Consider the following 22,277-nt stretch of genomic DNA (forward strand, 5'->3'; position numbering starts at 1 on the left):
GATTTTACTCTTCCAACGATGACAATAGCATTTGAAAATTTAAATAAAATGTTTAGCCATTTGCTTGGACATCTAGGAAATATTCTGCTTTCAGTCAGCGAGTAGCATGATTGTTCCTGATACCTAGACTAATGTAAAGAAGTTGGTATAAAATATCCTCAAAGTAGTGTTAAGTTTCTTTTAGTATTTGATATCTTTGGTGAAAAATATGAACATAAATAATGTGTTCATATTTGTGAGTGCTGCCGATGCCACACAGAGTGACACATCAGCACACTGAATGAAAGAGGGTATAGTACTTCTTTGTATATGCACCTATGTGTTCTGGCCAGGAGGAAATGAAGTCATTCATAAATTAGGACTCCATGACAGAATATATTATCAACAAAGCTTTCTCTAGGTGTAATGATAATAATGATTGACTTGAATCCCAAATGTTGTCACTGAAGGACACATATTTTTCTTTTAGACAGAGAAGACAGAGAGTATTCAAGGGAGGGGCAGAGGGAGAGAGAAAGTCTTAAGCAGGCCCCACGCCCAGTGCAGAGTCCGATGCGGGCCTCAATTTCACGACTCTGAGATCAGGACCAGAACCAAAATCAAGAGTCATATGTCCAACTAACTGAGCTACCCAGGCACCCCATATCCTTTTCTTTTTAAAATATACACAAGAATTTTTATTGTCTTTTGCAATTATATAATTAATATTTATAATTTATTTTTTAAATATATAATTACAATTTAGAAGGAATAAATTAGCAAACCAGAAAATGCAATGTTTAATAATTATTCATCTTTGTAAGTGATGAATAAATAAAGGGAAAGAGTAGATCCAACATTTTTAGATTTTATTATCCAATGCTAATTATGTTGGGGCCATAAGAGGACCAATGTGTCTCTAATATGTTAGGATCTTACAATTAGAGAACCTCGTTGAAAAACAGTATTGGAAGGGGATGCTTTCAACTGAGCTCTGAAGATGTGCATCCTATTTGGAGCTTGTAGACACTGGATATTCACAAAGCTAGTGAGAGTTCAACCCTGGATTAGGGATCCCAAGAACCACTCTTAGGTGTGTCTGTTCCTTGGAGCTGAGGGTCAAATATTGAGCAGCATAATATGGCATGCCTTCCCTTTAGTCATCTTCTCAAATATTTTCGCTAAGAAAAGGCTCTACCCACTGTTGTTTCCTTAATACACTTCATTAAGAGTGATTTTTTGGGGGGTGGGGGCAAAATAGTTTTGGAAAACAATTTTTCAAAAAATTATTGGTGTTTCCATTTCAAAACACACTTTATCTTTATTCCAAGCATACCCTGCTCCTCCAATTCTTAAATAAGATACACAAAATACATCTTGCCTTGAATATCATTTAGGGCTTATATATTGATTCTTTTAAAGACAAAACAAAATGAATTCAGTCATTAGATATTTGTTGAAGGGCTGCTCTGTGCAAAGCATAGTGATAGGCTACTTTAAATAACATATGATGCAAATTAGCAAGGGATTTATAATGTATTTGCAGGACAGGAAGACACAAAAACCCAGTAATTTCAGACATGACTAATTGGCACAAAACCATATTATATGTTCTTCCTTAACCCTCTGAGTAGAAAGCAAGCTCTTTGAGGGCAAAACAGTTTTGTTTTGTTTTTTTGGTTTGTTTTTTTTTATGTGAGATTCTATCTCTAGTACCTACAAGCATAAGGTTCTGGTAGGCAGAGGTGGAGAGCGTGTTCTAGGCTGTAAAATCAACAATTAAAATTGAACAGACATAGTAATGCATTGGATTGGGTGGTAGATTAGGGGACCACTCTGAAATAGTTGAAACAAGGTTCCTAGCAGGATAGGCCCTTGAGGTAGTATGGGGGCAATTTCCAGAGGAAATTGAATGCTATCCTTAGGATGGCATTAACAAAAAGATAGAGCAGGTTTTCACATACCTTTAGTTTATTCATCATTTTACTAGTGTCCTCATCCCACTTTTATTCTTAGCCCTTTGGAAAAGTTCCTGATATGGTTTATTTTTATGGCTGAATTATATGATAATTTATGGCTTTGGGTAAATTATTCACAATGCTATATTCTGCTACTAGGAGTGCCAAAATTTAATTAGATCTGCCATGAAAATGTCTATTCCAAAAGTGGCTTTTTACCCTGTAAAAAAACATGTGATTTTTCCATAGCTAATAGAGGAGTGACACTTAAGAACCTGCACTGATAGCCAACTTGTACCGAGATTTATGTGTAGAAAAACATGGTATGTGTGATGTATATACATTTTTATATTTGCTATATAAAAACACATGCCATATTGTGCATTTTTTTCAATTTAAATAATGATTAAAAATATATCCATCATTCTAAGGGTTATCCCGATTTCTCTTTTGTCAGTCTGCACATTGCATGAAAACAATTTGTGACAGTGATTGATTTAAATGAACCCACTTCTGAGAGAGGGATTGTTTTAATTAAAATTGTTGGGTATTTTTTCTTGTATCTGAAGGCATTTGAACTGATTTGCATTTCTTTCAGTTTTGAGTGTTGAGGCTAATATATCATGAAACATTTTTTTTTCTTGAAATGCACTCACATTAGCTTTCATTATTTCTATTTTAATTAATGTCAGAGAACATAGTTAGTACAGAGTTTCAGACAAGGAGTATCCTCAAAACATTTTTAGTAGAATGTCAAGTAAAGTATGTTATATAGTAAGCATAACAAAAGAGAAAATACAAGGAAAAAGGGTAATTAAGACAAAGTTTTCATATTAAGCAGAGTAAATATTCTGAATACATAAGTATTTTAAGAAAGAATAAAGAACTCTAACAGTTTTATGAGTTGAAAAATATTTTTGCATTTTTATATGGCTAGTTAAAAATAAGCAAGTGATTTCAGATATATATTTTCCTTCAGTTATTAATTGAGAGTCAAGACTGTGGAGATTGTCCTCTACACAGTAGACCTAGTAACTTAGTCATACCTTTGCCTGACCACATATAATTGATGTGGTTGTTTTCTCAGGAAAATTGTTTCATTTTCTTTTGTTTTGTATTATGATTATTTAGCTTCGTACTTCTGGACTTTGAGGAAAGATTTTGTTTTCTTCTGTTTTAATTATTTGAAAGAGTGACCTCAAGCTATAAATGGCCACATTACACAATGGCCAGTTTTATAAGTGAGGATCATAGTGAAGGTTTTGTGGGTAAATGACTAAACACAAAGAGAAACTAATATGTGGAATCCTTGAAAATTTGGGGCACAAATTAATCTACAACAGTAATATGCATTAGGTTATTTGCATATATGTATGCAATATTATTTGCAAGTATGTATGAAATGTTATCTTTACACATTCTTTGTCAAAAGGCATTAATATTAAATCTGCATTTTCATTATAAAATTATACAAGAGCTTTTAAATAATAAAATGTTGAAAAATATATATTCTAGTAACCAACAAAATATATTAATTTTTCAAATTTTTGTATTCTTTCCCATATATTCCCCCATGAATAATAATTTTTACATAGTCATGCTCATGTTATATATACATATGTCATTACACAAAAGTTCATAACACTGAAGACTTATTTTTAAGTTAGAAGTCTAGCAAGTACAATTACCTGGTCAAAAGTTTTAGACAATTTTTAGACTTTGTTGCTATCCTGGATTTCTTGTTGTTTTTGCAAGTTTTTATTAGCAATATATGAAATTACTGGATAAATTACACTCTAACACTGTCAACATTCATTCGAAAAATGTATACCTCCCAGCTCCTATTTATCTAGACCCTAGAGATGTAATGGTGAGCAATATCATACATTTTGATTTTCTTCACAAAACTTACAGTAGAGTTTGGAGCAGATGTCAATCATATAATTGCACAAATAAACATGAAATTCAAATCATGAATTATAGAGCAAAATACTAACACTTGTTAACTTGCATGATGGGTACATAGGTGTAGGTTGTATTATTTCCTGTAACTTTTACTGTAGTAAAATCACTTCAAAATGGAAAATTTTGACATTTTAAAAATGAGTAATGCTTATGAAGAATGCTGCCATGGAAGTGTTCAGAGGAGGAATCTGAACTCATCTGAGGTGTCAGAAAAGTGCCTCAGAGGAAGAGTTGATGGAGGTGAACTTGAGAAAGGAGGAAATGGAGTTAAGTGTGCCAAGATGAATGCATGTGGGTGTATGTGCACAGAAGGGCCAGGAGGCATCTTTATGCAGGTGAGCATAGGTAAAGGGGACATGATAGATGTGAGAGGTTATGGGATATTTGCAGACAGCCCCCAGGGACCCAGGCTGGGTTACGTGCAGAGGTTGGCATGGAGCACTTTCAAACCAGGCAGGTCAGGTAAGATGGGTCCCCACTGCAGTGGGGCGTGTGAGTGATTCACTGCATGTTGCTGGATCTGCTGGATTGGAACAAGCACACTGCCCATGGGATGACCACCTAGGAGAGGCCAGGAGGGGCTGCAGTGCTTCCCGTGGTGAAGCTAGAACAGGGGAAAGGGAGGGAGATTGTGAAGACAGAATGCAGGAACCAGGCAACTGTTTAGTGGAATGCCAAAAGCAAGTGCGGTGTGGATGTGAGTGGCTGAGACAGTTCACATGAGTCTCCTAGTCAAGGCAACAAGTACCTTCTGGAGAATGACACTAGACGAGTTTAAGCCTACAGGATTAGATCTGCAACCTCGGTGGGGATTGCACAGGTGGAGATTTATTGGAAATGTGGCCAACGACAAAGTGGGGCAGATAGTAGAAGAGATTTTCAAGCACTTTGATTCTAACTTCATGTTGTTTTAAATCACAGATCCAGCTCCAAGTGTGCAGGATTTGGGTTAGATACAGCCATGGTTAATCTTTAAAAACCTAGTTTAAAAGGAAAAAAAAAAAAGATTGGTTTGCATTTTATTTTAGGCTTTTATAAAGTTACAGTCCATTGTTCAACTTCCAGAGGTCACCTAGCTTAGTGGTTATGGTGGCAGGATCCTGTTCAACCCCCAGCTGGGCACTTATCAGTTTTATGCTTGTCAATGACTCCATCTTTCTGTCTCCATTTCCTCATCTTCAAAGTGGGCTTCCCGTTAAGTAATTTGTGATGAGTTCAATGAGTTAATCCTGCGATGTACTAAGAATAGTGCCTGGCACCTGAGAAGAGCACAATGCTATTATGGTTTCTAAAGAGAAGACATCAAATAATGTGAAACTTGATACATGGATACCAATTTCATCTCGTTTCTTTGAAATTTAGTGAGAATTCAAAAACACAAGTTTTGTATTTTGCTTATACTTCCTTATCAGAAATCAGGTGTCATGACAAAGAGCTCAGTCTTATGTCCTCTAGTTTCATCCATGTTGTCACAAATGACACAATTTCCCTCTTTTTAAAGCTGAATAATATGCTGTTGTATATAGATACCTCATTTTCTTTATCCATTCAATCACTAATGGACACTTGGTTGTTTCTGCATCTTGGCTAATGTGAATAATGCTGTAGTGAATATGGGAGTGTAGATATCTCTTTAAGACCCTGATTTCACTTCCTTCGGCTGTGTACCCAGAAGTGGGATTGTTGGATCAGTTGAATGTGGTAGTACAATTTTTAATTTTTTGAGGAAACCCATACTATTTCAACAGTGGCTATACCAATTTGCATTCCTACCGACAATGCACAAGGATTCCCCTTCTCCACATCCTTACCAATACCTGTTATCCCTTGTCTTTTTGATCATAGAAAAGGAAAAATAAAAGTGTTCTTTTTGTTAAAGTGTGAGGGAGCTTGTGGGAGTTGTATGTCTTGTACTGCCTTGCCTGACCTACTTAATTCAGGTCTAGAAGATGTAGTAAGCTAAAATGTAGAATTCAAAAGTAAGTCATTCAGAACATAAAGGTTTTACAGAAGAATTATCAATCTCTGAAATCCTCTGTATGTCATCATGACAATTAAGAACCTGCCTTTTTACCTTTGTTCTCTTCTTTTCCGTGCCACTTATTTTCAGTGATGAGCATAAATACATTGCAGCATAAATAAGAAAAGAAGTCCTTGATACTTAGCGAGTCAGTAGCCCAATTTTACTGAGAAATGGGTGGACTAAGGCACAAGAGTAATTTTCCCACTAATGCACATCTTAGAATTGTGTGTGAATTTTAAAGGTGTATACTACAGAATAAGGAACAAATGTCACATAATCCCAATAATCACTTAGATTTTTTTTAATCCTCGTCTTCTAGAAGCATCTACATTCTATTATATTTAGTCAGATTGATGTGATGCTGTGGTGTTCATGAATTATTCCCCAGATTTTCTTCATTCTCATATGACCTTCGAAGAAAATCTGTGTACCATAAGGTTATTTTTGAAATTATTAGTTCTATCATATGTACGTGACAATAGATATTGACATTCTCTTTAATTTTTTGAGCACTAAACAAAAGGCTAAGGGTATTCTGGTTTGGAACAACATTTTTTTTTTTTTTTGCATGTGTATTTTTTTGTTTTTACCTGTTGGCTAATCCACAAATTTTCTGTCAATTACAAGATGGTCGACCTCATTGTTTTGTACCAATCTACTGTTTTGATAGCATGATCTGATCGCATTTGCAAGTCCCATTCAGCAGTAGTGGAGAGGTGCCAGTTGCCATGGTGAGGACTATGATGTCCAACATCAAATCCAGTCATGAGATGGGGATGACCTTTGAAAAGCCATATGTAAATATTTATTTTCAAAGGTACAACTGGCCCTTTGTAAAGCCTGAGTCACTTCACTGGTTATCTTTTCAATGCATCAAATAAGAAGTCTGTTACCATATAATTTCCCTTTTCATTTAAATAAACTCCCACTGTCCTCTATCCTTGGCCTTTTTGGTTAAGAATAAAATCAAATAATTTCACTCTCCTTTTTAGTTATACATCAGTTTAATATGTCTGGATCATGGTCACAGAGATGATCTCACAGCAGAAGTTTGTTGTTGTGTCTTACCTTGAGCTTAGAAATCAACTTTCTCATTTTTCTATGGGTCATGCATAAGTACCAGATGCTCCCAGGCCAGTGACAGTGACCCTTTAGACATCAAAGAAACATTCTCCATAACGAGGTTTTTTCCTAAGAATGCATATCAAAATGCTAGTTTGATTTAAAAAAAAATACAGGTTTTTCACCTTTTGGGATTACTGGTCAAATTAAATAAAAAGAAAAATCCATTAAAAAGCCTTATTAAATGCTTCTTAGAACCAGAAGTTTGCAAAACTCTTGTATGGCCATCCTGAATGATATTAAACTAATTAGTTCAGGACTTAACTAAAATTACACCAATAGATTTGGTAGCTTAATTGTTCTAATTAATCATTTAAATTCACATGTTAGTTTTATAAAATGACCCAGTTTCTGCAGCTGACACATGCAGCTTCTGACCTTCTCTGATTAGTATGTGCCAGGTTTGATAAATACAGAGGAATCTGGGAGACACAGAATCAAAGGTGCTACTTCTATCAAATGCCCTCTTCTGAAAAAGAAAAAAAAATCAGAAAAAGAAATAAGAAACTCTATTGTGACACGTTGTGAGGCTTATGATAACTATGTTTGCCTTTCAGATCCCCAGCTCAAGGGTATAGTGACCAGGTTATATTGCAGGCAAGGCTACTACTTGCAAATGCACCCCGATGGAGCTCTCGATGGAACCAAGGATGACAGCACTAATTCTAGTAAGTGACGACCTCAGGCCTCCCGTTAACACAGTCGGTAGAACATACACTGCTACATAAATGACTTTCTAAGCTACATTTACAAATACTTGTTACGTTGGTTCATTTTTGTGAATGTTACACACTAGAAGGCCATCCACAATTTTACTGAGACCATGTGGATGAAAACATGAGCAGAGCAACACACAAAGCCTGTCATTTTAAGATAATTCGTTTCTCTCTCTCTTTTTTTTTTTTCTCAAAACAATTGGCAGATCCAGCATTGTTGTTACTTTCATCTCATAAAAGTCAAGTAAGTACACTAGTGCATTTGGATGAAAGACGAATCCATGTTTACCTTGGAAATATTTTTATCAAACCTGTAGCTTTTTAATGATAATTATGGAAATTAAAGAGCTATAAGGATTAGTTGTTTCAAAGAATAGAAATGTAATATTTCAAATGTGTCTTCAGCAAGAAAAGGTAGTATTTTTTTTAGAGAGAGGACATGAAGGCTCTGTGCGTTTAAATACATTGTACAAAATGTTTCACTGCTTTACAGAATTGGGTCTCTGATGATTTGTCTTTAATTGAAAAACCACTGACCCTCCATTGTATTAGTGTCTGTCTTCATTTTATTATTTTTTAATATATAACTTTTCTTTGTATTTTCATTCTGGTGTCTCTCTTTATTCAATTGTCTGTGTGTTCCTTTCCCATTTCCTGTTTATACTGGCATTAGATTCCTTTTAATTTAGCACATCAGTTCTAAAATAGACACTTTTTACTGCTCAGGAGAATCAATGAAAAGCAAAACTTATTTTATTGGAAATACTTATTCACATATTACTAGTGGATCAGGAATGGATATGAATCATTTAAACCATTTAGCATTTATCCTTCATTTACAGAGCATCATTCCATGAAAAGAAGGGAGGATTTGAATACACAAATTACGGGCACTTTGTGTTTTTAATTCTAGTAATCAAATTTTCAATAGCATAAAGAATAACTAATAACATAAAGTAGACTGCCTTTGCATTTGGTGTCCCTATGTGTAATGTCAGTATTTTTCCAGCCATTGTGTTTACTTTTTAGACTTTGGACTTTACTTCATTTAAAATTTTTCTTTCAACTTTAAATTTTTTCTGTTTGTCTGTGTTTCTTTCCTTTTCAATTTCTTAACTTTTTCTCTCTTTGTGTCTATTATGTTGCCCTTTTGTCCTTTTAAACTTTTCTCTATCATATTTGTTCATTGATTCTTTGTCATTGTTGTTTATTTCCTCCTTCTATTTAAAGAAAGAGAAGGTAAAGCAATTCAAGCACAAGGAAGAAAGAGAAGTTATTTTTACTCATAAAACTGATGTCAACCATTTGGTTACTTGTTGGGATTTTGCTATTAGGTTGAACTTTTTGAAAGTGTAAGGACTTGACCATCTTTGATCAATAAAAGATGTCAGTTTCTTCTGGTTCAAGCTAATACATGTATGTCTGCTCATTTTCTTCTATCTTGAACTCCTTACCCATTCTTTGACAAAAGGCATTCTCTTTTTCTTATGTCTTACACTTGTGGGGTTATGGACTCTCGAGATTCACAAGTTCTGATGTCTTCAGTGTTCTCTGATTTCCTTCAGCCAAAGTCCGACTGAGAGTGAGGACTAGTTTTCCATAATTCTGATACCTGCAAGAATTAGGAAATTCTGACCTAGAGGTTGAGGCCATCCCTTATGACAAAGTTTTCAAGAAAGGAAATAAACCATAGCTATATAAAATGCTGTTTAGTTGGACTTCTCAGAAAAATAATTTCCTTCAAAGGTTTTATGCATTTCTTTTCTACCTTCTTCTTTGGTTTTTGTAATGCCAAACAAGTTGGTTGTTTTTAATGATAGAAATCAATACTGAATTAAGAAGTGTTAGGTAGATGCTGTCTTCCACAGCATATTGCTTCAGAACTCGATCAGTAGCACAGTATTTTCTAAACTGTGAATGTGCAGATGTAGACATCATATGCACACACACATAATTGTATCTGGTTATCTGAACCATATCCAATACTACAATGAACAGCAGAGACCCTGAAAGAGATACAACCTTCTGTTCTCTAAATGTGTAAGGCTTCTTTTCTCCTGCTATGTAACCGTATTAGAAGGAACAGGAATCTTGGAGCAACACTTGGAATCCTCTCTCATCCCCCTTAAATGCTGGTGAAGAATGAAGCGGGAGCAGCGGCTCCTGTGTCCAAGCAAACCAGAACCAAATTGTAGTGCTCGCACTCAACGGCCACTACGGGCCGCAGCTGCTTTTCTTACAAGTTACACTGCACTTTCTGTGCACATTTAGCTCATTAGGTTAGTTTTATTACCATTTCAACATTTGCAAAGACAGAGCAAAACAAGGTGAGGTAAAGATCCACTTCTCAAAAGGCTATAAAAATTGCATGACCCTAAAATTTAATAAAACATGGCAGGAGTACAATAGCTTTATAAAAAGCCATGGGAGTTACTAATTAACTCTACTTTTGGGTACCATCACCTTTGCAATTGAAAACCACAGCTTTTTTTTAGGTGGAATTTAAGATAATTTCCTTTTCTCTGGTTCATTATAGCAGTCTTATGAGTCTTGAGAAAACCATAAACTGTGAACAATATTCTGTAAAAAGTTGGGGAGCAATAAAGATGCTGGCAACCAGGTCCTCATGGGAACATTGCCCTTTTGGTTTGCATTAGGGTATGATGTAGTAATTCACACATGTGTTTTAGATTTTTGATAATTCTTTGAATACAAAATAAGAATTAGTCAACTGTAAGTAGGAAAAATAAAGAGAAATGCCCTAAGAGTCACCATGATGCCATAGTAGAGGTTACAAACAACAAAACTGAGGATTGAACCTTCAAATCTTCATGATTTGAGTTGGACTCATTTCCCACAGCTAAACATGAGCTTATTAAGAACTAGGTAAAGTCAGAACCACCCTACGAAGCTGCCCTTTGTCAAAATTTTCAGATGACTTGAGAAGAAAGAGACAGGCCAGCAGGCAGGTGAGCCCAACACTAAAGTCCTCCCTGGGTTTTCCTGCCTGAGATCTAGAAATTTCTGGGAGGAAAAATGGTAAGACAATGGTTGATGATGGACGATTGGTCCAAACAAAGAAGATACTGTAGCAACTTGACTGCTTCTTATTGGCTTCCATGTACCCTAGAAAGATCTTTCACAGAAAGAAATGAGCACCCAGATTACTGCATCACCAGATTCATTTTGAGGGTTGTATCCATGTAAAACTCATACAGTTTCCCATCTATCTACTAAGGGTTAGCATTACCATGAACTATGGCATTTGATTAAGAGGTGATTTTCTTTCCCCCCAGTTGTTTTGGGGATGCCACGAGGTTTTCCTGTGCTCTTAAACTTAATTACTCCCATTACCAGACTTAATAAATGCTCTCTGTGGAATATGACTATAGAAATATCAATATGCCAGTAACAATAGCGATATTAAAACCTCACATGCACCAAGCCCTATCATCTTAGAAATTTCTACCTAATAATTTGTTATGTAAAAATTGCCCATCACTCACAGTGACCACCAACCCACAGGCCTTGGGATGGTGATTTTCACTCTGGCTGTCCTTTAGGGTCATTTGAGGAACTTTAAAAAAAAAAACTTAAAAAGAACTCCTTATGCCCTAAACCCCAACCTCTCTTCCAGAGATTCTTATTTAATTTAATTAGTCCGCAGTTGGGCAGAGCTGTCCTCTCTTATGAATACAGCTAGTTTTAAAGTATAGCCAGAATTGAAAATCACTATTATATGGAAAACTAGAGTGTCCCACAGAACAAAGTAGCCTGAACGTTTTATTGTTCTGACTTTGTTAGGTTTTGTGACATTGCTTTATAATTACATAAAATACAAAAAGAATAGAAAAATAAAATGATGCCTCAATTAATGTGGGTATCTGCAGTTCTAATTAACACCATGAATTCTTTATGGTCAGCTCTGAACAGGCTTCCACAGGAAGTGGTTATATGGATTCACTTTGTATTATCATTCTGTAAATGATAATAACTGACATTTTATAATTCAGGTCCCAACCAAATTCCTAAGGAAAATCTATTTTTTATATGATCATTTTAGACTATCATCTATAATTTTTCTCTTTCCTATACCACATTATTTTGGTTACTTCATATGTTCTTACTTTCTAGAATTATAACATCTGGCCTATATCAAATATATAGCACCTATAAATACTATTAAGAGTATATAAAGATGAGAATAATTAAGTTTGAATGGTTAAGTTAGAATGGTTTTCAAGGACAGTCGTATAATTGTGTTTTTTTTTCTCTAGAACTTTTGCGTATCAATCAGAAATTGTTCTATGGTGCCCATCCTTTCAAAATATAAGGCAGATGGGACAGTCTAGGTGTTCTGGCCAAGAGGGGAATTGGCCAGTGGCCCTCTCCCAAGAAGAAGGAATACTGAGTTACAATGACACAAGTACCTCATAACTGCTCAATGATTCCCACTCCTGTTTACTGTTTTACTAATAGAAGTGAGCGAGGATAAACCTCATTCTTCTATAACATAAGCCCCTAGAATCCCACGGAAGATGTCTCAATAGTAGTTTGCATCATGAAAGCTAATATCCACTGAACCATATACACTCCTCTGAGTATCCCTGTAGGTGTAATTATCTATGGCCATGGCCCACCATATTCCTTTCATCACAGACATCTTGAGATCTTGGATCAGTAACATGTAATAATTGAAAGAGAGGGTATAATTTCCCCCCAGCCTGACAATGCATAATTTTATTTAATTAAATAAAAATTAATTTATAAAGTCCATTTTTAATTATGTACTGAGTAGACTCATGGATTGAAGTCAACGTGGCCCAGTTTTCCCAATGATCTGTCTTTGTGGAAAACAGTTGAGAACCTAAAATAGGTATTTTGTTTACTTATTCACTTCAGCATCTCAGTGCTGTCGTTGCCTGTGCAGGCCTGGTCCAGTTGCTTGGAATTAGTCTTCAGTTAAGACCATGGGAGCAGAAAACCACACTGTGGATAATTAACTACTCTTATAAACATATCTACAATAAAGTCGCTCAAACCATCAAGCAGTTATTACTAAGAAAGGTGCTAGAACACCTACTGAAGAGTTAACATATAACCCTGGCATGGAATGTGTTAAAGGAATGTTAAGACTTTATAAGAAATCAATGATAACATTGCTTTCTGTACTATGTAAAAATATATAAAAATAATTTCCTTGACAATAAGGGAAGAAGCGAAACATGGAACTATAAATGAGTTTTTATCTTGGATGGGTAAAATTGAACACTTTTCCCTCTTTTATTTTAGTTATCACTCACAGCTTTATAAGATATTAGTAAAGGAAATGTCTCTCTAAAATGTGCATGCCGTTCAGTATGATTAATTCTTTCTAAATTGAGGACATTGGCAGTGCACATCTTTTCTGGGCTCTGCTGGCATCTCATATTTGTTCAGCAAGAGTAATTCTGTTTTGGAATTACCTTTTTAACTTGTGACCTGTCCTACATTGCAGTGATAAAGCACACCTTCTGCATGAAAGACCAGAATAAGCATTGAACTTTGACTTTTTAAATTCCACTCTTTGAGAATCTTCATAGCTGGTCTCTTTTGGTATCAAATGAGGTCAGACACTGTGATCCTAGAATCGGGATTCCAGGGTTGACTGTTTATTACTCTGTCAGTTCTTTGGAATGCTATAGGCAGACCATTAAGGTGTACAAATTGAAGCTCAAGTGCTAAATTTATCCATTGCAGAAACATCTTAATTATAAAGAGAAATAAAAGTTAATTAATTGGAACTTCTCAGAAGGTTGTAACAAAGATTATCAGTTTTTTTTTTTTTAATAAAAGAAAGGGGGGAGGGGAAAATGATGGCAAGGCTTTGTTTCTCCCAGCCCATTTGTGACAGGTTGTTTATCTTTGCAGCACTGTTCAACCTCATACCAGTGGGACTGCGCGTTGTTGCCATCCAGGGAGTGAAGACAGGGTTGTATATAGCCATGAATGGAGAAGGTTACCTCTACCCATCAGTAAGTAACATGCCAAAGATATTGGCCTTTCATTCAATAGCTTGCGAAATAACAGTAACAGCAGCGACAGAAATGAAAAGGATCTGTGTCTATTGATTCTGCCATTTTTGCTTTAATGTTTGATCTCTATACAATGCCATAGGGGCTGTTGATTCATTATTCATCAATGTTTGATAATATCAGTATATCAAGCAGAAGAGTAATATGACCTGTTAAAGTTGTGCATTTGCACATTAAAAAAGATGAACTAGTTTGGAACTAGTCTGGAAAATTGAGTGATTTTGAAAGAAGTGATGTTAATATAATCTTTTTTATTTCTCTTTAGAAAGGTGCTTGTCTTGGAGAGTTTCTTGTAAAAGATTATTTTGTAAATAGAAACAAAATTCATGCAAATTCTAAAAAAGGGAAAATTTAAAGAGAGTAGTTCTTTTAAAACTAGGAATTCAGGTTGTGTTTGTGTTTTATTGGGGAACTACTTCTAATATAAAATGCATATTGCATTTAAATCTAAGCAAGTCTTTCTGTTTTGTAATAATGTATGCAAGAAGTTGAGCACCTTTTTAGCCATATGACTTCTTCTGGAATGTTTACTATTTACAAATAATTCACATTCAGATGTGCTGTGTCCACATGTTGTAGTGTACTTAGAATGAATTTCTGCCACAGAACCAAGCAACAGAGACCTAGATGAAAGTATTTCTTTTCACTATCTGTTGAGCAGAAATTGACAGTTTAAATTCATGGTGCCTCAAAGAAAAATGTTTTATTTGGGTTTGCATGTCATATTCGTGTAAATTATTTAAAACTCTGTTGTTGGTAAATATTATCAACAAAAACCTATATGTAAACATATATACAGACATTACACACACACATACACACACACACACACGCACAAACACACACAACTTAAGCAGAAACATTCTCTGGGGCATTTTCTTGAGCAAATCTGGGAAATCCTGTCAAAAAAAATGAAGTTTGAGCTGTGGATTTCCTCTGCAGTGAACTGGAAAATGTTCTTATTATTCTGGAAGCTTCATCTAGTTCCCTGAAGGGTGCTCCTGTGCACAGACCTGGGCCCCACATTATGCAAATTGTGTTCTGTTTCACAAGATGAATATTCAACATACCAAGAGCCAGATCTAGTTAGAATTCCTTGTCCCTACCCCCACTTTAGGAAAAATCTGATTCAGATAAAGATCACTTTCGGGAGATGCCTTCATTCAGATACAAGTCAATTTTATGGATCTGACATTTGTTCTGTTATTTTGTTTGCTTCTTTTCCCTCAGGTAATCTTTGAGATGCTTGAAAGTTATTAGCTGCAGCATCTGCCGTAGCCTCTAGATCTCAGGTTCTGTTGAAGATTTTATCACATTGTTTGCTGTACTCTGACACGTGTGTTGCTGTCAGGGGACACGTGAATGTTTATTTTATCTTTTTGCTATGGAGGGAGGTGCTTTCTGTTTTGGGAGATGAGGTTGCACATGTATACCACTTCTTCTTAAGGTAGGGAAATCACCTTGAGTGTGTGTCTTTGCTGAAAAGACAAGTATAGGTTATGTTCGGTGCAGTCAAAGCAGAGTGGCAGGAATAGAAGTGCGGAAGGCACCAGTGCCTGGTCTATGCAACCTCCTGCCCAGGCGTGAGGTCTCATAAGGCTAGCTGGCGGTGACAGCACTGACCCCTGGATTTGTCTCAGTGACTTCAGGCTTGTCACGGACCCATCATTCTCTACCGTTGCCTCCCTGGTTCTCCAGTTCCTTGGCATCTGCGCTTTCTGTTGGTGGCTTGATTCCCTGACTTACAGATGTTGGCTTTCTTCTCTTCCCATCTTAACTCTTTGCTTTGAATCCAGGATCTAGTAAAAGTCACTCTATCTGCTCACCCCCTACCCTGAGAGGTCCTCACTGCCTAGCCCAGGCCCTTACAATCCTCAGCCATCTCGTAGGAAAAGGACTTAGATGCAAACCATATGCAATTTCCAATCTTTACTTATACTCCATAAGTGCTCTGTTTATTTCAATGTAATGAAATGTGAACTTCAAATAGTTCAGTCAAAAGAATGTATTTCCATAGTCAATCATTTCATAATTGCAAGTGCTTAGTTGAATAACAATATAGCATGAAATAATAGAATGATTACTATACTATATAATAATAATAGGCCTACTTATCTAATAATAAAAATAATAACAATGGGTAGTATTAATATGGTACACTCTGTCCAACACTGTTCCAAGCACGGTACCATCTTACCTCATCTGATTCTATTAAGCAAATACTATTAAAATGATCATACAGGGGCGCCTGGGTGACTCAGTCAGTTGGGCATCTACCTTCCGCTCAGATCATGATCCCAGCGTCCCAAGATCAAGTCCCGGGATAGAGTCCTGGGGTCAAGCCCTGCATCAGACTCCCTGCTCAGCCGGGAGTGTGCTTCTCCCTCTGCCCCTCACCTCGGTCATGCTCTCTCTTCTCTCATTCTCTCTCTTTCAAATAAATAAAATTTAAAAAATAAATCTTCTTAATAAAGCAACAACAATAGTAAAACAGTCATACTGATACAGAAAGAGTTTAAAAATCTGTGCAGTCTGCCAGGTAGTAAACAGAGAAGGCAGGATTTGAATATTATTAGTCTGACTCATTAGTTTACTGTTTCACTATAGTGTTTCCATGTGCCAGACATTTTTCATCATATGGTCTGACACCTAGTCTAACAAGAAGTTATAAACACATGATGATGTAATGAAAACCTTCAGGGAATTGTTACCTAGGGAAGAAACTTCATTTCAGTTATTAAGAAGTGTAATTTAAAATATGATGTTTCCTTTGGAGATTCTCAAATTAGTAAAAATCATAGAAAATTACATCTGGGAAAAGTTTGATGTTATACACTGAATGTTTAAGACTCTGAGAATTCGTTACATGTAACATTTGAAATTTAAATTTAAAAACCCATGCCAAACATAGTTAACCCAACTAAGGAGTTTTGAAGTAAGTTAAGTCGGTGTTTTAAAAGGAAAACTTCAGTCATCCTTAGGTTTAAAGAAAAAGGTAATAAAGACTAGAGTCCTGGAAATGAAGGAATCTGTATTAAGCTAATGCCTACTTTTTTTTTCTTTTATCTTTTTAACTTTTTTTTTTCTTAACATATAATGTATTATTAGCCCCAGGGGTATAGGTCTGTGAATCACCAGGTTTACACACCATGTCATCTCCCCATTGTCCATAACCCAACCACCCTCTTCCTACCCGCCTCTCCCTCCAGCAAGCCTCAGTTTGTTTTGTGAGATTAAGAGTCTTGTATAGTTAGACTCCCTCCCGATCCCATCTTGTTTCATTTTTTCCTTCCGTACCCCCCAAAGCCCCCACTATGTCTCTCAAATTCTTCATATCAGAGAAATCATATGATAATTGTCTTTCTCTGATTGCTTATTTCGCTCAGTATAATACCCTCTAGTTCCATCCACGTTGTTGCAAATAGTAAGATTTCATTTCTTTTGATGGCTGCATAGTATTCCATTGTATATATATACCACATCTTCTTTATCCATTCATCTGTTGTTGGATGTCTAGGCTCTTTCCATGGCTTTAAGCTAATGCCTACTCTAAAAAGATCAATTGAATGTTTGCCTGGTGTAAACTAGCACCTAATATGGGACCAATTTTATTGAGGATCCGTAGGTTTAGGAGGTAGACAATAAAACACTCAGATCATTCAAAATGAATTCTGTTGAATGAAAAACACATCAGTGTTTTGACTCAAGGTACATATTTCTCTATTTCCATTGGAAGTAACTCTTGTAAGCCCCTGTCATCCAAATAAAGATATTCAATTTGTAGATAATTTCACCTTGGTGGAGAGGGGGACAAAAAAGTGTATCTTGTCTGAAATGTAAATAACCACATTTCTGATGCTGAAGGCACATGTTCCCCATGGAATCTTTCATTTGATATGACAACAGTCATTTCTTTTGTGGTCATAATGATTCTAATATGTTCTTTGAAGAAGAATCTCAAGAGATTTAATGTCAGCTATAAACAATTTGCTCAAAGGTAGAACACAAGCTGCAAGGTTGTAGAACAGAAACTAACATGGAAATGCTTATGTTAAAGATATGTTCAATATGATGTTTGTGGAAAAATGTATTCTGACCAACTAAAAACTATCTACAGTGCTTGAGGAACAGTCTTTTTTTTTTTTTTTCCTCAAACAACCTGTGACTTTGAAAGACTAAGAAAGTCCTCCACAGAGAGATGTGGGTTGAATGTAATTCTGGACACTGGAGAAAAACTTAGGATGAAGGGAAAAGAGGATTCATCACTTGGGCAGAGAAAAAGAAGAGTTGAAGTTGGAATGTGTTCTGTATGAGCAAAGAAAAGGGGGCAGGGAAGGAAGGAAAATAGATTGATGGTGGGTAAAGCCTTGGGCTTGCTTGGAACGTCTGGATCCCAGATCCAACCAATACTTGTGTTGTCATGCTCCAGTCCCTGCCTCTCAAGTTTCTCATCTGTAACATTAAAAAGTGTCCCTGGATGCCTTAAGTTAATTTTGGGGTTGAAACATCCGATTTTAGCCTGATTGGTTTTTTTTTTAATGATGAGGTAATTGACATACACAAGATGTATAAAGATTCATTATTGCTTTCTTACCTTGGACTGACATTTATGAGAATGTTTTATTCCAGATAGTGCTGTAAATGTTTCTGTTACCCCCCATGCAGGCATCCGGGGAGACAGTCAGCCCTGGTGTTCTCCACGTGTTAGTATTTCGTCTGAGTTTCTCAACGAAGTGATACAAGTAGAGAGGAAGACAATCCTTTTTCATGTAGGTTTTTAAATGAATCAAAAAATTACACAGCTACTGTGTTTTGTAAACATTTGGGATCATTAGAATCACCTGGAAAGGGCAGTGAAGACAGATTTTTTTGGATCAGACTCCAGATATTTCAATTGAGTAGATCTAGTAGGACCCCCAGGAATGTATAGTTTAATAAGGATCCCTCTCCTCTACTGCCCCTACCTGCCCATGGTGGATGAGTCAAAAGGCCATAGCCCAACAATCAACAACAACACAGCAAGCATTATTGCAATGACTACCAGGGGAGATGGTGGTAACTTTAGACCAATGAAGTAAGAGTGGAGCTGGTAGGTAGACTACCTAGGCACAGAACCCAACACTGAGTAAAATAAAATACTTGGTCTTCCTAACTTCCTCTGCCCCTAAGTTGAAGTTTACACGAATGTGGAGCAGTTCTGTACACTTCTTCACAAATGCAGCAACCCAACTATCAATTCACAATGAACATGGAGCGAGGAGAAGGACGAAACAGTCTTAAATTCAGGGAAATAAGAAAATTCTGTATGTTTTGGAAAAAGCATGTTCAAGGACCTCAAAATCTTATCTGCTCTACATGAGATAGTTTTCCAATATTGTACTCACATCTTTCAGAGATATTTTCATGAGCCTCTTCTCACCACAAAGTTGGGTCTGCCTTCCCACTTCTGTGCCAGCAAGCATCTCTTGCATGTCTTGATTTGTGTTCCTTCAACTTCCCAAGGCCTCCCAGACAGGAAAGCCTCGGAGCCCCTGCCTCCTTTACCACCAATCATATGTCTTCCTGCCGAGTCAATAGCCCTAATAAAATGGGATGCTATTTTCTTCTTGACATTGTTCCTCGATCATTGCTCAAGTTTGGGGCTCAGAAATGGAATTGATTTGTTTTTTTACAGTGTGGTGCCTGATTTCTCTCAAATTTTTCTATTCTCCCTTGAGAGTTACTCATACAAAGGTACACACAATCATTCAACCATATGTCTGTGCTCATGGAGTGTTATGTGAGATTTTTGGCCACCCCTGATACCTGTCCTATCTCTGAATACCAAGTATGGACATCCATTCTCAGAAAACTGCCCATCATATATCATTGAGTGCTGCTAAGATACTCTGTCCATGCTTCTTGGCTTTTTTTTTTTTTCCCTTTAGGTACTAGGTAGTGCATAGGATTAATCAAGTCACTTGATCCACAGAGACCAACACTCACCATCACTAACATCTGATGTTAAACCAAGGCTTCAGTAGCATCTGAAGACTTTTCACCTGGGAACTAGCCTTTCATACTCTGCCCGCTAAGAGCAGGGTGGCGAAACTATAACCAGGCAGTATTCTAAGCTCATCTGGTTACCCGAGGTGCCCCTTTCAGAATGGGAACTTTTCTACCTTTCATCCTTTAGTCTTCAGTTCTCAGTTTCTTTGTTTTCAGAAGGATATTAAATCAGAGATGTTTATTAATGTCTCTTTTTCTAATAGTCTATGACTCTATATGCAAGTTCTTCTGAACAAACAATAGCTAACACCTTTGAGACTATATATACATATATATAATTTGTGTATATATATTTTTGTGTGTTTCATTAGAATTATGTATTGTGCTTAAATTATATACACACTTATTCACATGATTATACTTTTGGTCAGAGTTTTTCTTTATTTCTTTTTATGAAATGTTAAATAACACTTCTTAAGTTTAAACATATTTTAAAGCTTTATTTGCCATGCTTAAAAATATTTCTTTTTTCATTAAGTTTCCCTATGGTTTCTCCCATGTTATGACTCAGTTGGATATATTGCCCAATTTGGAAATGGCTATTATCCTTTCTTGGTATTTTGGCTAGGATAATTTATAGTAATAAGAAAGCAAGTATGGCACTTCAGTTAATTTCCCTCCAGTATTCATGTAATACCCACGATGCTGAACACTGATGCATGGAATATAATTGAGTATGACAAAGGCAAGGATGCTGTCGTCCTGCTTAGGGTCACTTGCCAGAAGGAAAAAACAATTGAGAAACAAATGCAAATGTTGGACTACATGTAACTAATTTTAAGTAATCTTTTGGGAAAAGAAAAATGTGAAACATCCCATGTTGGGTTGAAAGTAGGCAATAAAAAGAAGTAAATGTAATTTTAGTCTATGCAAGTTCCAATGGCATTTTATAGAGTACAAAGGCAGGAACTGAGGTTGACATGGAGACAATACTGAAGCTTCAGATGGAGAAGAGGGGAAAAAAGAAAATGGAAAGGAGATCACAAGTCAAAAGTAGGGCAATGCACTAGGCACTGTTAGGGAAAGAGGAAAGAAGAAAGAAGAGAGGATGGGAGTAGCAGACAACAAAGGGAAGGAAACAAAGACGTGTCACAAAGAAAGGAGAGAGAGGGCCATGTCTTCTGTTCACTCCATCACCTTCCCGGGAACAGCCCGCCACCACCCCCCTCCCCACCAATAGCTGACTCCTGGCTCCAGCCTTCCACTATGGGATGGAAAAAACAAGACCCTCCCTCTTGAAGCCCAGACTGGGCTTTCCAGCTGCATCCAAAATACCTTCTCTGCTCCAAGCCCATGAGCACTTTCTCCCATTTCCCTTCCCTTTGCCTCCTTTCCAGAATGCTGGCTGTGTTTGGTTAATGTTATTCTCTCAGCAGGGAAACAGTATGGCCATAATTTGGCTTCCAAAGGATTATACGTGTGATGGTGAGGATTAGTGGAAAGAAACTAACGGCAATCTGACCACTGAGGGCTGGTTGGTGAGGGATGCTGAGCAAGATGATATTCAGCCCTAGAAAAGAAGATCCTTTCATTTGCAGCATCATAGATGGACCTAGAGGACAGTAGAGTAAGTAAAATAAGTCAGACACCTAAAGAGAACACCTGTGGAATCTAAACAAATCAAATAGTTAGAAACAGAGACTTGAACCATGGTCACCAGGGCCAGGGAGGTGGGGGAAATGGGAGGAAAAAGAGAGAGAAACCTAAAGACGACTTGCAAATTAGAAACATTCGTTTTGTTTGGATAACACACATGCGCTCTCTGTGATCTGGTGGGACATGCACTCTACAGTCTACAGTTTAAGCACTGTGACTGTACAATCACTTCTCCTGAATTTTATAAAGGAAAATATTGCACACATCAGTTTTTTTTCTGGGCCTGGAGACAGTAGTGTTGGCAACCTGGGACTGGAAAGGATGAAAGAGATTTGAAGCGTTTCTGAGGAGATGTGGAAAGAGGTCCATGGTGGTCTGGGTATGAGGGTGACAGAGTCAGGGCTGGCTGTGGGAGAACTGACTCAGAACCTGGTGGTCTGGGGTCCTTCTCATAGAGAAAACAAAACCCAGAAGGATGAAGGGGTTTGGGTGAGGAATCTGCTGCATTGAGTTTGAGACATGTTCACTTTGCCCACAGAAGATGCAGGTGGGTTATAATCCCACTGGATCACTGCCATATGATGACAAAGCTTCTTTCCCCCAAAAGAACCATGGCTAAGGGCTGTCTTAAGAATGGTGTGCAGATAGACAAAAAAATTGTCTGTGAGAGATGTTTTCCTTTTCTTCCTAAATGTAAGACAAACGATGAAGAAATGGGGTGAATGATATCAGCATAAATGAAGTTAGATATTAGAAAGAACTTTAAAAAATAACATGACTTCTTGAGAAAGTGTTC

The 22,277-nt window shown here is 36.7% G+C and overlaps 1 protein-coding gene across 2 annotated transcripts in view; it reads left to right on the forward strand.

Annotated features, from left to right (window-relative positions):
* The window catches only part of FGF14 (fibroblast growth factor 14), a 590,191-nt gene that overhangs the window by 459,080 nt on the left and 108,834 nt on the right, over window positions 1–22,277 (forward strand). For both annotated transcript variants that reach the window (XM_032881086.1, XM_032881087.1), the window contains exons 2-3: window positions 7,605–7,715; window positions 13,674–13,777. In XM_032881086.1, the coding sequence (XP_032736977.1) occupies window positions 7,605–7,715; window positions 13,674–13,777 (215 nt within the window). The remainder of the gene's footprint in view (window positions 1–7,604; window positions 7,716–13,673; window positions 13,778–22,277) is intronic.

This window comes from Lontra canadensis, unplaced genomic scaffold (genome assembly GCF_010015895.1).
Source record: "Lontra canadensis isolate GAN:19392208 unplaced genomic scaffold, GSC_riverotter_1.0 scaffold73, whole genome shotgun sequence".
Taxonomy (NCBI): Eukaryota; Metazoa; Chordata; class Mammalia; order Carnivora; family Mustelidae; genus Lontra; species Lontra canadensis.